Source organism: Rousettus aegyptiacus, unplaced genomic scaffold, assembly GCF_014176215.1.
Source record: "Rousettus aegyptiacus isolate mRouAeg1 unplaced genomic scaffold, mRouAeg1.p scaffold_m13_p_1, whole genome shotgun sequence".
NCBI classification, from domain to species: Eukaryota; Metazoa; Chordata; class Mammalia; order Chiroptera; family Pteropodidae; genus Rousettus; species Rousettus aegyptiacus.
In genome coordinates this window covers 71,803,390-71,820,963 of record NW_023416284.1, presented here as the reverse complement: position 1 = coordinate 71,820,963, position 17,574 = coordinate 71,803,390, and the positions used below count along the sequence as shown (strand labels likewise).

Genomic DNA, 17,574 nt, shown 5'->3' with positions numbered 1-17,574 from the left:
GCTCACCTGCTGCCAATTGTGGGCTAAGAAAACCATCTTTGTATGTGGGGAACATTTATACCCTGTGTTGTACTAAATTGAGAAGATCCTCCTAAGCAAATCAAACTGAAGAGGAAACTGGAAAGGGACCAAGTTTTAGGGGAAATGTTAGGGAGATCAACTGCCATATTACAGTTAATATTAGTGAATTGCGGCCCCTAGAAGAGCACGGTTAAGGGTAAATTAAACATATCAAATCTGAACTCCTGGCCTTCCTGCTAAAATCTGTTCCTTCTGCAGTTTCTCCTTGTCAGGTAATGGCAACTCCATCCCTCTAGTTTGCTCAGGTAAAAACCAAGGAATCATTCTCGACCTCCTCCTTTGTTCAGATAGCCAATGTCCAATCCAGAATCTGTATCTCACAATCTCCACTGCAGTCACTCTAGTCCTAGCTCTCTCGCTCTCCCATCTAAATTATTGCAAAGCTTTGAATACGATCTCTCCATTTCTATCCTTACTCTTCCCCCGACCCAAACAATCTGTTCCCAGTACAGCAACCAGAGTGATCCTTATGAAAGAAAATCACATTATGTCATTCCTCTACTCTAAACTCTATGGCGATTTCCATTTCCATATTCTGGGTAAAAGCCAACGTCCTTTCCACAGTCTGCATGATCCGTTCCCTGCTCCCCACCCGCCATGCCCTCTCCCACTTCAGACTCCACCACTTTCCCCCTCGCTCATTCCAGCTCCACTCGTCTACTTGCTATTCCTTGGGCACCGGAGACACATATTAGCCTTAAGGTTTTTGTACTGGTTGTTTCCTGTTACAGTGGTTGTACCTGCTTCCCAGATATATGTGGAGATATACTAATGCCACATCCAAATATTTATTCAAACATCACCTTCCTAATGAGACCACTCCATTTTAAATTGAAACCTATCCTCACACATATTTCTGATCCCCTTTGCTTGACTCTACTTTTTTTTTCCTATGGCTTCTCACACCAAATATACTATGTAATTTAGTTATTTATTATGTTTATTGCTCTTTGTCTATCTCCTCCCGTGATGGTTAGTTTTATATATCAGCTTGACTGGGTCACAGGTGCCAAGATATTTGGTTGGACATTATTCTAGGTGTTTCTGTGAGGATTTTTTGGGATGAGATTAACATTTAAATCAGAGGACTGAGTAAAGTAGATCACTCTCCTCATGTGAGTGGGCCTTGTCCAATCAGTTGAAGGCCTGAATAGAACAAAAGGCTGACCTTCTCCCAAGTAAGGAAGGGTTCCTCCTGCCTGATTGCCTTCTCTTTAAGACATCAGCTTTTTCCTGCTTTTGGTCTCAAACTGAACATTAGCTCTTCCTGGGTCCCGAGCCCATTGGCCTTCAGACTAGAACTACACCATCAGCTCTCCTGGGTCTCCAGCTTGCCGATTTACTTGTCAGCCTCCAAAATCTCTTTCTCTGGAAAACCCTGAGTAATACACTCATTACTGCACTCAAATGAAAGAGGACAGGGACCTGAGAGTCTCTGTATCTTTACTGCTGTAAATTGTACTCCACCCCAGGGCCTCTGACTATCCCTGTCACATAGACAATACTCAGTAAATATTTGTTGAATAAATGAAAAAACAAATGAACTAACAGGTAACAAGGTGACTCTCTTTAGAGATGTAGTGAATGCAGTCATCTCTATTTTATTACATAGTCAAGAGCTATAGGCTTTATACCTAATAACTAGGCCAAAGATCAAATAATAGTCTTCCTGCATATGCCTCCTAGAAAGTAGTTCTGGACGTGCACCACATTTTATGCTGGCTTCACACATACTGTTAGCCATACTTTCCCTTTGTGAAAAGCCAAGCGCAGCAATCTACAAGCACTGATAAGACTTTGAGTGCATGTGATCCGTGGCATAAGGGAGCCTTCAATCAAGAACAGCTCTAAGATTCCTCTGGACTTGGAAGTAGCCAAAATCCCTCTTAGGTAACAAAAAAGGCATCTGTGGCCATGGGCAGCACAGGGCAAAAAGAGTTTAACACCTAAAGACTAAAGGCAGATGTCATTAGCCATTGGTTTACTCCGCAGAAGGAAAAGAACATTGTGATTCGGTGGCATTATTTTTAAATGGTCTGCCTTTTCACACAGAATGTTAGATGTGTGAGAGAAGAAAGAGAAAATGAAGAAGATAAGGAGAAAGTAGAGGAAGAGATTGTAACTGCCAATGGCAATTAGAAGCAGAGGCAGGGCTGGCCAAAAAAAAGACCAACAGAAAAACAGCAATAGAAGGTAGAATCTCAGTGCAGAGGGGGAAGGCTAGGCCCACAGCCCTCTCAGAGATTATTCTAGCTCGCAAAAGCAGTGTGTGTGTGTGTGTGTGTGTGTGTGTGTGTGTGTGTGTGTACATGCGCACGTGCACGTGTGTGGTGAGAGAGAAGAGACTTCTTTTCCTCCATTATATGCCCTTGAGAGTGTCTCATGGTAATGAGCAAGAACAGGTGGAGAGGAGGAAGACAAAGGAACATACAGCGAGCAGCCCAGCGGGCCTCCATGAATCCCCTAACCCACTCCACAGACCCTCAAGCAGGCTTTCCCAGAGTCTGTTCCACTGAATACCAGTTCCCTGGGAAAATGGAAGGGAAACAAAAGTTGCATGGGCAAAAAGCTTGAGAAACATCAGGTTAAACAAAGTTAAATAGGTTTCTCTAGAACCTCCTCTAGTATTCCGAGGCGAATTGTGATTCTCCAACAGGGGAGGCCATATGCAGAACTCCCACAAGTCCACTGACCAGGAGGCACTATTTGTGCTGAGCTGCTCACCAAACTGGGGCCAGTGCTCTGTAGGATGCACTGTGGGAAGCACTGGTCTTGGGAAAAGCAAACTGTGGAATCTTATGAAGATTGTACTAACTTTAAAAGAGAAAGCAGATTTCTGGTTAAGGTTGATTAGAGCTAAGTATCAGTAGCTTGGTATAATAATGGTAAATCTATCCTGTGGAATGTCTTAAGACTCACAGGGTAGTTGTTCAAATCCTTTGAATTTCCTGAGTTTGAAATGGAAACTATAGATTAACATCATCTCAGCAATGTTCTATATAAGTGAATCCCCAAGAAAAGATCTGGCTGTCCCTGAACCATGGGACACTTATCCAAGGGAAAGACGACAACCCAGTAAATGTAGTTAACTGGGCTTGGATCGTTCACATGGTGACTTTTGTAGTTTAAACAGAGATTTATCATTAGAAAGTAGACACAACCGGTGAAAACTAACATGGTGTTAGTGTACAGTCAATGCTCAACAAATGTTGGTAGAAAAAATTAATGGCAGTTCAGATTTTTTCTATTTGGAAGAACTAATTTCTGATCACAGGATATTGTTTTAGATTTTATGAAGCTGGTGAATTTGAATGGTTTTGGCAGTTTTCTCCAATTTATATCTCTAGAGATTGCTAATGAAGTCCCGGTGCATTTAAGCACAGTGAGATCTACTGCCTTTCAGCTTTAATGTTCAGAATCCCATAAAGTAAAATTATAGGTGATCATAAAATTCATCACCGTCAGAAGCCAGATGGTACTTACCCAGATAGGGGAAGAGTTGATACCTTCTCAGCTATGCCAATAAAATAAGCTGAAACAATAGCAAAGTGCAAGATGAGATTCTTCTTGGATGCGCAGTCTATTCTATGTTTATTATGGATCACCGGGTTCAGCTTTTGATTGTCGGCTTCATTTTCCCTTCTGGTTTCTCTCTGCCGTGATTTGGTCTGTATTTGCCATTCCCCAATATGACCCACTGCTTCCTTCCTGGATCTCAGATAATCTAGCTAAAACCATGTCCCTGCCGTGAAACCAGAATTTTCTAGAACCCGTTTAGTCAAGTCCAGCCATACAGGAGAGATACACTAGAGCTTCGTATGTGTCCCAGGTTCATTTGTTAGCCTGCATTTCAAAGGGAAAGATATGTTTTCTCTGACTGGCCATTAACTTTTTGCACTACCAGTGAAAGACTCTACCTATCAGAACAACTTTAACGAACACTGTAAATCTTAACCTGAGGGAGCATTTAATGTTAAGGGGTATTTTTTTAACTATCTTCTGACCCCTGTTACAGCAAGATTCAGGATATGAGATATTTTAAGGACACAAACTATTGTGGGTCACTGTGTAAACATTTAGATCTCCATTGAACTTGACTTTTTAATTGCATACCTCCCCTTCTGAGACATGTCAAACACTGAGAGCTTAGAGAAAATTGTGGTCCACATATTATGTGAACAGAACTGTGTTCTTGGTCTGACGAATAAATAGAGTGAGCACTCCCCCAAATCCTGTAGCACAGAAACTAGAAATGATGAGAGATAGGGCTCACACCTGTGAACAGTGTGGCAAAGACCAAAAACAGTAAGTGGAAACTGACAAAGACATGTCCATTGCTTGTGTGAGCAGCCCAGAAATCCTAAATAAATCTTCAAATAATTCTGAAAGTTGAAATATAATAACAGCAACAGTGTAAATTATTATCTGAAAAGTAAGAAAATGACTTTGGAGAAGGCTCTTTAACCTGTTTCCTGAATGCTTTTACAGAAGAGACTTTACATTAAAAATGCTTATTGACAACTGCGAGTGCACTGTTCTACGGTTAGGATTAAAAAAAAAAAAAGAATAATATGAGATCAAGCTTCATTGCCACCCCAGAGGTGCTGTCTAGGTAGTCCCATGTTCCAGGCTCCACACCTCTGTGTCTCCAGCTGTTCTTCAGCAAATGTCAGCAACGGGCCATCGTAGTGATGATCCTGGGCCCCGGTGCGATATTAAATAATGTTTTATGTGCGTGGTGCTTGTCATTATTATTTTCTGTGCTTTTCTGCATGTCCGAAATTGTTTGTTTTCTAAACAAATTATTAATGAAAAATATGCTGAGGAGTATAATGGGTTTTTGAAAATTTTGTTTTAAAATGCAAATAAGGGCTCGTGCATCTTAGAAACCTCTCTTAGGCATCAGAACAAGGCATCGCTCCAAAGCAGTTTATCCCTTTGGTTTTGCACTGTAAGAATTATTTCTAAGGAATATAAGCAAAAGGCTTTGGGATTCTCGAGTGTATTTTTAAGAGAGTTTAACAACCCAAAGTAAGATATATATGTGGAATTAATGCCTTATGAACATATAAAAATATTTTCCAAGGAATTTATTATGATGCAACATAATGGCAACTACCACAGTATGTACTTGTGTGGTGCTCAATAAGTTTTGTTTATTTAGATTGACTTCTGTGACAGTTTGCAAATGTTTTCAAGTTTTAAGAAGTCTTAAATGTACAAACGTTTCTGAAAGAATTTCCATGAGGCATATTCTGAACTCTACAAAATATTCCTGGACAGTGGAAAATATTTATACAAGAGGAATATGAAGGAGAATGAGCCTAGGGAAATATCTACAACTGAACCAAAGCAGGTTAATTCAAATTAACATTTCTGATCATGAAAATATTTGCTCCTGACTTAAAATGGTGAAAACAATTGCTTCATGATTAGAAGTTGCCTAAATAATATATTTTTAGAAGCAAATACTGTTCCTGATTTGGATAACCTTTGCCTGAGAAAATGATAACTATTCTTCTTTTTCCAAATAGTTTATTCTGATAATTTCTGAATATGTTTTCCTGAAGCTACTTTCCTGAGGTTAAAAAAGGGGGCTTCATATTTTTTGATATATGTAAACTTACTACACCTATGCACAATTTTTTCTACCACTGAAGGTACAAAACTGGTTTATATGTTTTAAAACTTGTCCCTTAATTACAAAATACTTATGTACATATTAGAAAATTTGGAATATATGGATAAACCAATAAAATTAAGTAGAAATTTTATGTTAACATTTTGAGGTATATCTTTCCATATGTTTTCTGTGCTATAACTCACACACATATACGTACATGCACCCAAATGGAATCAACTGCTAAAGCTTCGCATAAAAGTACATAAGCTAAAGTAATAATGATTGACATTGGGTAGTATGATTGGCTAAGATATGAACTTTCTTAGAATTTTACTGCTTGATATGAACTTTCTTAAATTTTAAATGTAGGTTGGATCCAAATATGAAAAAGTCCACTTTTTACTTTAGTGCCATTAAATTTGCCTGGGTTGTACTAGTAATGCCTTTGTAGTATTTTTGTTTAAAATGTCCTTTCTAAAAATGATAGCATTCTCTTAGTACTTGCCAAGAATATACTGATGGGTTTTTATTTGCTTTTGTGCTTGTTTGTTTTAATTGAACTGCTTGAATTCAACTCTTAAGACCATTCTTTATGGTCTTAATAACCATTACTTTAAAATCAATCGTCATCTTTGAAGATATCTCTAATAATTATATCTATAAGAAGAAAATTATTTAGCAGCACCTCTCTCCATTTGGTGAAATTTAGAATATTTATCATTCTCTTTCCCTCTGGTAAAGCCCACCGTTTGTGTCCATGAGTCTCTGTTCATCCTGTTTGTTGCTCGTAGTTTTATAGCCCACATGTAAGTGATATTATGTGGTTCTCAACTTTTTTTGTCTGACTTATTTCGCTTAGCATGATTATCTCAAGATCCATCCATGTTGTCACAAATGGCAATACTGGTGAGGTCAAATATTTGGTGACAGAAGATTTAACTTTGGATGGTAAACATACAAGGCAGTATACATATGACATATTATTGAAATATACACTTGAAACCTATTTGATTTTATTAACCGGTGCCACCTCAATAATTTTAATTTAAAAAAGAAAATTATGCTAGAGAATTTTTTTAAAAGAATGTTTATTGTTTACTTATGTTTTCCCATCTGTATTTTCCACTGCTTCATAAAGAGTATACAGTGTTAGTTTTATAACCATAAAAATAAATTATTTTAAAAGAAATAATAATTGATTGATTCGTTTTCTACCTGATGCTAAACTACATAAGAACCCTGGATTCCAGAAATAAAAGGCTTATTTTGTTTTAATCAATGACACATCTTTGAGGTCAAATCCCAGGGTTTCTTCCATCCCTTACAAAACAGCATGAGTGGGAATTTGGTTTTCCTTTTTGGGTAAAGTTTCTACAAAGCTCGCTGATAAAGCTTTTTAATTTTACTTTCTGCAAAACAATTATTTCTGGAGCTAAACTGAGATGACGCTGATAATGAGTCTCAATTCTTCAACTTTAAAGCAGAAACTAAAGTCATAAAGTCCTGAAATACTCTCCAAAGTACAATCCCATCAAGCTAAAATAGCCCTTGGAAACATTTTCTGAAACTTGCAGTTTGGGCGTGTATCTCCTTCATTTTGGCCATTTTTCACCTTCTGTTAAAGCTACGGAAATCTGGGGAGGGACAGAGGCAGATTTTTTAGCTAATCTTCACATGAGCCTTGAAAAATGATTTTCTTTTCAAGGAAATGTCCCTCAGATTAGAAGAAACATGAGTGATACATTTAAAAAATAATCTGAGCTAGACCTATGTAAAATTGACTGATTTAAAGCCATTCCAAAGCACACTAGATTCTAGATATGTCTAAGGAGCCACCACCAATGCATTCCACTGAAAAAAAACCCAGAGTGCCTCCTTAATTTATCTTCTTCTATCAGTAAAAAAGCCTTTTGCAGTATTAATTGACATCAGTATAATTTAACCTGTATTTATGGAGTATGCCTAATACATGCTTAATACTTAAATAGGTAGAAGTACCTCAAACTAATAACCTTCCCTATTTGCTTTTTGTCTGACATCCACATGATCAGCCTTGATGGAAATCACACCATAACTTTAATATTCTTTCTATGTTTTTGATTCCAGCTGTGAAAGTTCAGAATGAGCTGGAGAATGTAAGCCTACTTTAAAGTACAGGAGAAATCTATTGGCATAAAATAAAAGCTGTACTGTTTATTAGGGTTGTGCAAATGACCGTTGAACTTAATTCTCTTGGCATTGCTTTTTTTTTTTTTTTTAATGAAGACAATTCTTCACACAATTGCCAGACTAAGGCAGAAGGAAACTTTCACAATCTTTATAATGTTTTCATCAGATAACCAATATAAAATATCTTCCAGAATACTCTGTCTTCTTGGACTTTAGAGTTTGTTCTTGGGAAGTTAGAAATAAATAAAAATGGCCTTAATAAATCTATCTAACATTGTAAATATATGATTTCTGGTTCGTTTTCCCTTTGGGGCAATAAGCCAGATTTCACCAACAATTTGGATATCCTGGCCTTTCTCAAAAATATCTTTGCATAAAGAATATTATGGCTTAACAAATCATTGGAGAAAATTAGGATTCTTTTTAGTAGTTTTGCTAAAATTAAAAATTAGCTGTCTTTTGGGAAAATCAATAGCACACCTTTGACTGGGTGTTGAATTTGGAATAAAAATGAAGAGAAAAATGTTTGCTTTCTAAAGAGCAAGATTCCAGGGAGAGGAATTAAACTTGACTTTTAGTAGCCATTTACAGACATGGAATGGTTGTGTTTAAGGCAGAGAGGGTTTTTATTTGTTTTATTGTGTTTGAGGGTTCAGGATATTTATTGCTTTTCCTATACCGTCATTTCACCCCTTATATTAGTTTGTGTAGGCTGCCAGAACAAAGCACCACAGACAGGGAGACTTAAACAAAAGAAATTTGATTTCACACAATTCTGGAGACTGGAAGTTCAAGATCAAGGTGTCAGCAGGGTTTGTTTCTCCTTAAGCCTCTCTCCTTGGCTTATAGATGCCACCTTCTCTCAGCCTCTTCCTGTATGTCTGTCCCAATTTCCCCTTTACATGAGGACACCAGTCATATTGAATTAGGGCCCATCCTAATGACCTCATTTTAACGTAATTACGTCTTTAAAGGCCCTACCTCCAAATACCGTCACATTCTGAAGTACCAGAGATTAGGACTTCAACATACAAATTTCGGAAAAACATAATTCAGCCATAACAACCCTGGCCGGGTCTTCATGCCAATCTATAAGATTTTTTCTTTGTAATAGCCAGAAGGGAAAGTGAGAAAGTGGGAAGGTATTCATGAATTTTTCACAAGACCTGGCTAGCTTCTGCATTTACTTTTGTTGCTTGTCCCTTCCTTCAATATGGAAGATTTAAAAAGTCCACTGAGAACTTTGAAAACATTTGGCTTTTTTCCCGTTGTATTTCTTTTTGTTTCTCCCAAATGAAAACATGTCTCTGTCCAGCCGCATAGTTCAATTAGGAAGTCACTCTCCTTGTGTTTGTATGTTAGTGATATGAGCTGGTCAGTGACTCTGGTCACTCTGGTCACTCAGAGACTTTTTAACTGGCAGATACCTCAGAGATCACCTGCCATTGGTTGAGAACCCACAGTGTTCTTAACTCTGCACTAAGGGTGGACCTGTTCTCTCATTTACTCCTCACAATAGCCCTGGGAAGTTGGTACTATTATCGACATTATTTTGTAGATAAGATCATGGAATCGTAGACGTGTTTGGTAATTTTTAGAAAGTCTTAGAGCTTATTTACTGGAGACCAAGGACTTGACCAGATAGCCTCATTCCAGACCTGAGCCCTTAATCTCTTCATAATAACTCTCCCTAGTCTTGTTGGCAGAGAAGAAGTCTATGTGTAAAGAGCTAACTGTAATTCTATAATAACTGTAATCCAGTACTGTATAGAATTGTCTTGGGACCTCACAGAAGACTGGGTTCTAGCTTCAGCTCTACTAACTCTTGCTAGCTGATCATGCCTTAGTAAAGTAACCTCATTGAGCTTGTATCCCAATTATGTAAAATGAGAAAATTGGATTAGAATCACATTCCCAAACTTCTGTGAAATTCATAACAAGATGTATATTTTATTTTGCAACCCAGTATACACACACACACACACATGCACACTATATAACTGAAACAAGTGTTCATAAAATACTCATTCTTACTCATATGAATGCCCTCTAATATTTTATATTCTGTTCTACTTTTTAAAATACTGATTGTGACCTACTCAATTGAGTCTGTCAAAAAGCTAAACTAGATGACCCAGTTTAGATTCCTGTAACCCTAAAATCCTCTTAGCCTTCATGTATTATATTTGGAACCTCTCTTATCTTAAATACACAGTCATCGTCATCAGAGAAATGCAAATTAAAACCACATAAGATATCACTTCACACCTGTCAGAATGGCTATCATCAATAAATCAACAAATGTTGGCAAAGGTGTGCACTGTTTTGGGATTGCAAATTGGTACAACCATTGTGGAAAATGGTATGGAGTTTCCTCAAAAAATTAAAAATAGAACTACCATATGACCCAGCAATCCTACTTCCGGATATTTATCTGAAAAAATTCAAAACACTAATTTGAAAAGATATAGGCATCCCTATGTTCATTGCAGCATTATTTACAATAGCCAAGATATTGAAGCAACCTGAGTGCCTGTCAATAGACAACTGAATAAAGAAGAGGTGGTACATATATTCAGTGGAATATTACTCAGCCATAAAAAAGGATGAAATCTTATCATTTGTGACAACATGGATGGACCTAGAAGGTATTATGCTAAGTGAAGCGAGTCAGACAGAGAAAGACAAATACCATATTATTTCATTTATACATGGAGTCTAAAAAACAAAATAAACAAACAAAACAGAAACAAAGTCATACATAGATCAAGAGAGCAAGTGATGGTTGCCAGATAGGAGGGTGTATGAGGGGCTAGGTGAAAAAGATGAAGGAATTAAGAAGTAAAAATTGACAGTTATAAAATAGTCATGGGGATGTAAAGTACAGCATATGGAATATAGTCAGTAATATTGAATAGTTACATATGGTGTCAGTGGGAACTAGAATTATCAAAGAGATATCTCTTATGTTATATAAATGTCTAACCACTATGTTGTACATCTGAAACTAATATATATTATAATTAAAAATTGAAAAAAATACGGTCATTTATGAAGCAAATGAATATCACATATTAGGGGGACATCCTTTTCACCTTCAGTCTGAGCTAATTTCATAATAGCAATAATGATAATTACTTCCACTTATTGTATACTGCTCACATACCAGAGAGTTAATATGCCATGTCTCTGTAGCTCATAGGCTGTAAGTATTATTATCTCTGATTTACAGATGAAGGGACCAAGGCTCAGATTAAGTAATTTGCTCAAGGCCACATAGGTAGTAAGTGATAGAGCGGACTTAAACCAAGGTCATTCTAATTCCAAAGCTCTTACATAGATTTCTTTTAGGGGAGGATATACACAGGGTTTAAGAGAGAGACATGAGGTCCAGAAGCTGCCACAGCTGAACATAATTTCTTCCTTAATGGTTTGCTGTCCCTGGTAGAAAAGACTTTGGGGATGTTAAGCCACCACTGTAGCGGTGATTAAACTCTGTACCTGGGGGGCCCCAACGCAGGCCACCTCCAGACCAATTGAATCAGTCTCTGAGGGTGGGACCCAGGCCTCTGTTTGTGAAAGCTCACAGGTGATTTAAATATGTAGCCAAGGCTGGACACTTTACTCTGAAGTCTTGATTAGAGAAATTAAAGAGCCTTAAGGGGCTTTTCTATTTTATTTCCTCCTAATGAGATTTAGTAAAATACTGCTCAAGCCTCTTCAACTGCTTTTACAAAGCTGACACACAAGACTTGCTGTTTCTTTGGAGCACATACACAAAAAATTAGATAACTTTGTATCTGCTCTTCAAAACCAAAGAAAGTAGAGAATGCCAAGGGTAGGTGTTTATCACTGTGATGCTTCATAACTCAGATCACGTGATTTTGAAGGAGAAATCAGTTGTTGAACTAATCAGAAATGAAAGTGACCAGTAGTCATTGGCCAGGTTGACCAGGGATGCTGTAGAAGGCCCAACCAGACTAAAGTAACTATAAATATTACAAGCCATCACATTTTCTTTAAAAAAAACCTCAGTGAAATATCTCCGCTTTTTCACATGGTTTATGGTAACTCTGGTAAAAACAAGGAACCTCTGTCACATTGTTTTCCCACAGAAACAGGAAGATAACCTTTACTAACTCTCACTACCCACCCCGATTTTAGATCTGTGTTACTGTGTCGTGTGATCTGTTCATTCCATTTGGAAATACAACTGATTTACACTCAATTCACTCTGTTCCATGCATGTTTCTCTAAAACAGGGGCTATATCATATGCTGGGGGTGTTTCCATGTCTTAGGAGACAGCGTTAGTAATGTTAAAACTTTGTGCAATTTTCATATTTTAGAGAATAAAAATACAGTATTACCAAAATGAAAAAGAAAATCCTATTTTGAAAGTCCCCAACAAATGGCAAGTACCCAGTACTCCTGCTTAGGGCAAAGTAGATAAAGGCTCTCTGCTTCTGTTCTGTCTTGGTAACAGTGTTCACTGTTTGCTTACAGAATGACGTGGCTGCACTGCTGAAACCAATATCGGAAAAGATTCAGGAAATCCAGACTTTCAGAGAAAGGAACCGGGGCAGTACAATGTTTAACCATCTCTCAGCTGTCAGTGAAAGCATCCCTGCTCTTGGATGGATAGCTGTGGTGAGTCCGGATGGAGCGTTACCCCCGCACTTATCGTCTTTTGGGAGTGTTTAAGAGAGTCCATAGCTATTTTCAGGCTCCTTTGTCCTCTGTCTGTTACACTGAGGGAAGATTCTGTGCAGGCTGAACGTAGCAGCTCTTTTTTACCCTGTTTGAAGTTGTGAGTGCTTTGTGTTCTAAAATGTGGGAAGTGTTTAATCAATCTTTACAGAGCAAAATGTGCCTCCAACTTTCAAGTCAACATCTCCATTGCTTTTCTTCTTCTTTAAGGCATTTTCTTTCTTATTCTATTTTTTTTTCCATTATATGCTTGGGTGATGGTCCTGTTCTCTCAGTCCCCCAAACCTGGTCCTTATGTCAAGGAGATGAATGATGCTGCCACCTTTTACACTAACAGGGTTTTGAAGGACTACAAACACAGGTATGTACCTTCTTTTACTGACCAAATTTTCAGTTGATTGATTGTTAGACATTTGTCCCTAAAATTTAATATAGTTCATTACTGATTCTTTTCAAAGGCTGTTAACTACTTTACTATAAACATTAAAGAAATACCTCGTCTTTGCAAGTAAAGCAAAGTGCAAAGTGAAATCAGTTATCCAGATAATATGTGTGTTTTAGAAAATCTGCCTCAATTCTCTTGCAATTAATAAACTCTCCCCACTTAAATTCATGTCCTCTATTACATATTATCATAATAATGAGAGAGCTCTCTGACAGTTTGTGATAGACCAGCCCTGTATGGTCACAAAACTTTTACATTGTCAAAATAAGAGTTTGTGGGTGAGCAGAGAGAAGAAAAGAGGAATCTAGAAATGAAGTATATATGAAGAATGCCAATCAGATGAGACAATAAACCAGGCCACTGAGCAGAAAGATTGCATTAAGATGAAATACAATTGGGGTGGACAGAGAGGCATTTATAAGAATACTGACCATTCAGAGTACTGTTGGAAGGACAGATGAATCTGAACCAAGGGATTTTGCCTGCCAGAAGAACCAATTTAAAAACCACTGCATTCTACAGTACAAATTATTGATCCTAGAGGGACTTAAACTGGGGTTAGAATGGAAAATGGAACCAAACGGAGAGACTCCTAAGCTACAGTGCTCCACTCCCTTACTCATTCCACGTTGGCAAAACAGGTCTTGTAGCTTTTACGGGCAGCTTTAGGAGACATCAGTGTGCCTCTTTCCTGTTCTACCTCAAAGGAACTTTGCTTAAAGCAGTTAAAGTAACACACTTTCTGCGCCCTGAGAACTGTGGGTGAGGCAACTGTTTCCAATGACGAAACTCTAGATACTGCCCTGTTGTATTAGAGACTATAGAATTGTATAAATTGAATGAGAAAATGCATCAAAAATGTGAGACAGCCACATAAAAATAACAGTGTAGGAAAGAATAAATTTAAGTTCCAAAACCTGGACATAAAAATATGTCGGCATGAACATTCACCCATAGGGACTTCCACATCATAAAAGATCTTCTGTACTTAATCTTTCCCCCCACCCCAAGATATACAGACACACACCTATACATGCCTATTCAGGACACCTTAGGTACCCCATAGGCCTCTGCCTTTTTACTAGTCACCCTTGGAGGTCATTTTTGTTCTTATCTCAGGTCATCGGTTCCTGTCCTTCCCCCAGTCCCTACTTGAGGGTATGAAGGGGCCAAGGGTGTGAGTGATTCTCTCCAGGTGGCAGCATAGCAAGGAGGCTTGTGATTTTCCACTTTTTTGTACACACATTAAATAGAGTCCAGTATTTGCCCTTTGATGTCAGCTATTGAGTGGAAAATGTACTTCTGGCAGCATCAAGGACAACTCAATTACACTTAATGGACCAGGAAATGCAGCTAGAGGTGTGGACTCATTCACTTCGCTCCCAGCCACCAGTTGAACTTCCGGGGGTGGCAACCTGACAGAAGCAGAATACTGCACATCATCCATTTAACACTCACTTATCAGTGCGCCCAGTCCAGCTGTGCCTTCACTCTGTGGGCTCAATGCTGGCCGCGGGTTGTCGCCGTCCTCTGCCACTCATTGCTGCCTACCTGCAGACAGGCCCATGGGTAGAGGAGTTGAGTCAGGCTTCCTTGTGGTTTAAACAAAAGGGCTGTGGGTGGTGGAGTCTGCGTCTTTGCAGCCCTTACAACTGGGTTGACTGGTTGTTGGGCTCTTTTTCCATAAATGAATAGAGCAAGTTAATTGTTTTGACTTTATAAAGGTATGACCTCTCTGAGTCATGATCATTAAAATCATATGCCCTTGCCATGGCTTCAGGGTAAATGAAAACTAAGGCCGGGTAGTTGGATCCCCCTCAATGTGTTTTCTCTTAGAGATTGACTTCAGGCTAAAAGACACTCTATTGTTATTCCTTATTAAAATGTTGCTATAACTTTCTTTAGGTCAAAATCATACTGTAATACTTAAAAGGAAAATGAGTTTCCCTATACATATTTGGACTTCACCACCTGTTAAATTTTTAAATAGAAAGTATAGCCTGACATTTCTATAATATCTACAGACATATTTGTATATTGTATGAACATACACATGTGTACACATGTGCATATATGTATTAAATGACCATGTGTAGAAATATGTAGGTACATTTATTTTGAAATGATTTTAGTGCTCTAATAATAGCTGTTGTATATACTATCTCCTATGTGAAGGACACTGTACTAAGACCCTCAAAAAACCCCACAGGATAAGGAAACCGATATGAGAGACTGTGGAGCTATACTTAGCCTTTTAGGTTTTAACTGGGAAAGCGAGAGAAAGTAACAGCAAGATTTTTCACAGATTTGATTGATATAATCTCTAAATATAAAAATGTAGAATAAAACTACATTCACATGTTTTCCTCTTTGAGAGGAGGATAATTATGATTTCAGTTCCCCTTTTCCACTTTTCTTAAGTGGCATGACCTAATGCAATAGAATCTAAACATGCTGGTGGTGCTTGGAGCTTTTCAAGGACAACAAAATGTAATATGTTTAGAGAAAAGTCATTATTGACAAGAACTTTAATAACAGAGATTTCCTTCAGTGATTATCTTCAGATTAATGACCTGGGTTCATGATTAAATTTTTGTTAACTGAGATTTCATCATTATCTCATTTACTAGTACTTCATTCAAAGTAGAAAAAATAATGTATCCAAAGGAAATGAAGCTACTTTTCCCTATCATAAGTTTAATATTTTAATAGTTCTCTCAGTCCTGTGTGTTAATCCTGTGATAAAAGGTAAGCATTTTACTACATCTTGGTTCAGTAGAATTGGGATAAAAATGCTGGTAATACCCTGCCTGACCTGCATTTTCATTATAAGTACCAAATTAAGGTAATTTAAGTGAATATCCCTTTAGAGTGCTATCCACTTGTAAGAAATCCTTTTTCTTACAACTTCTTCAGTCTAAAATTATCCAATTTGGTTACACTTTCAACTGAATAATCCAACCAAATTATTAGAAAACAAACCAAAGAACTGTTTTTGTTGTCAATACCATTCTCCTTCCTGAAAGCACAATGTTCACTTTGCATCAGAAGCAATACAAAAAGGAATGGTCTCCTCTCCACATTCGTCTCCCCATTTGAAGTGACAAGAGGACATGACCTGAATTGACTTGGTTCTGTGGGATTCCCGTTTGTGGTCCTCTCGGCTTCATATCTGGAGCTCAGGGCATTTAGCTTCTCTCAGGAGAGACCTGGACCACTTCCTTTCAGGGTTCTCTTTGAAATCAGTTCACATTGACTGGACTAGAAATATAATTGCTCTCGGATCATATGGAGCCTTAGTTACTAGATTATTATGTTCCCCACCACCCAATTTTTAAAAAATGTTATTTTAGGTCCTAAACCCACTCTTGTCCGCTCTCTTTTATAACAAAGTGATTTACGCCACGTGGATTGGGTGAAGTCGTATTTGAACATCTGGAGTGAGCTTCAAGCATACATCAAGGAACATCACACTACAGGCCTTACTTGGAGCAAAACAGTAAGTACCAAACTCTCTTCCACCTGGATAACAAAGTGCCATTAAAATATTTATTCATGGTTGCCTAGTAATATAGAATTTACCTCAAGGAAAACATAATATAAAATATACATGTAGAGACTTTATGAAAATGTCATTCATCACAAGAAAATCTAGAAACTGCCTACATGACATACAGAAAGAAAATAGTTAAGTCATTTATGGTAAGAACACAATGAAACACTCTACAACCATTAAAAATAACGTATGATAATTACATGGGAAATGATTTGCTGGTCTGTTAAGTGATAGAGTCCATAAGTTTGTGGGTACTAAAATGACATCTACATTAAGAAACTGTATGATAAAAATTGAAGTTTACAGAAAGATTTGAAATTGTTATTAATTTCAAGAAGATAGAGTTATGAATAAAATGTCTTTTCGATTTTTTTTTTAATTTCAGTGTTTTAAAGTTTATTGAATTATATTTTCGAAGACTTAGGCAATTCTAATCCTGGGTTAAAATCTCAGCCTGTGTCTGTTCCCACTTTCAGTCCCACGTGAGATGTTGATCTGACCTTTGCCTTCTCCTTCTGCCTTCTCTCCTATCTTCCCTCATCCCGCTGCCTCCCAGCACTGCCAGACTACTTGTGGAATCCTGAACACATGCATTGCTTAGGTCAAACAAATCAAATTGTTGTCGTTTCAATATTTGCAAGTTAAATGTGCTTTTAGCCTTTTTTGCAATGTCCCAAACAAATATCGTGCTGTATGGCCTGAGTTCCCTGGGGAAAGTACCTTTCCCTCTTGTCCAAGATGCAGCTTCAACATCATCTTTCTAAGAAACATCCATCGATCTCCATCAGCTCTCTGTCTAGAATGGATGGCTCCCTTCTATGCCTCCTTCATAACTTGAGTATACCTCAATCATAGCCCTTAGCATACAGAACTATAATTTTTTGTGTGCTTTTTGACCCCCTCACTCTACTGGAAACTCCAGCCCCTAAGGTAATACCTGGCACAGAATAAGTACGTAGTAAATAGTTTGGACTAAATTGTGAGTCAGGGG

At 37.7% G+C, this 17,574-nt stretch overlaps 1 protein-coding gene across 1 annotated transcript in view; it reads left to right on the top strand.

Moving 5' to 3' along the window:
* CAP2 (cyclase associated actin cytoskeleton regulatory protein 2) overlaps positions 1-17,574 on the top strand; it is a 120,858-nt gene that overhangs the window by 70,986 nt on the left and 32,298 nt on the right. The window contains exons 5-7 of the mRNA XM_016155878.2: positions 12,379-12,522; positions 12,858-12,943; positions 16,421-16,526. Of these exons, the coding sequence (XP_016011364.2) occupies positions 12,379-12,522; positions 12,858-12,943; positions 16,421-16,526 (336 nt within the window). The remainder of the gene's footprint in view (positions 1-12,378; positions 12,523-12,857; positions 12,944-16,420; positions 16,527-17,574) is intronic.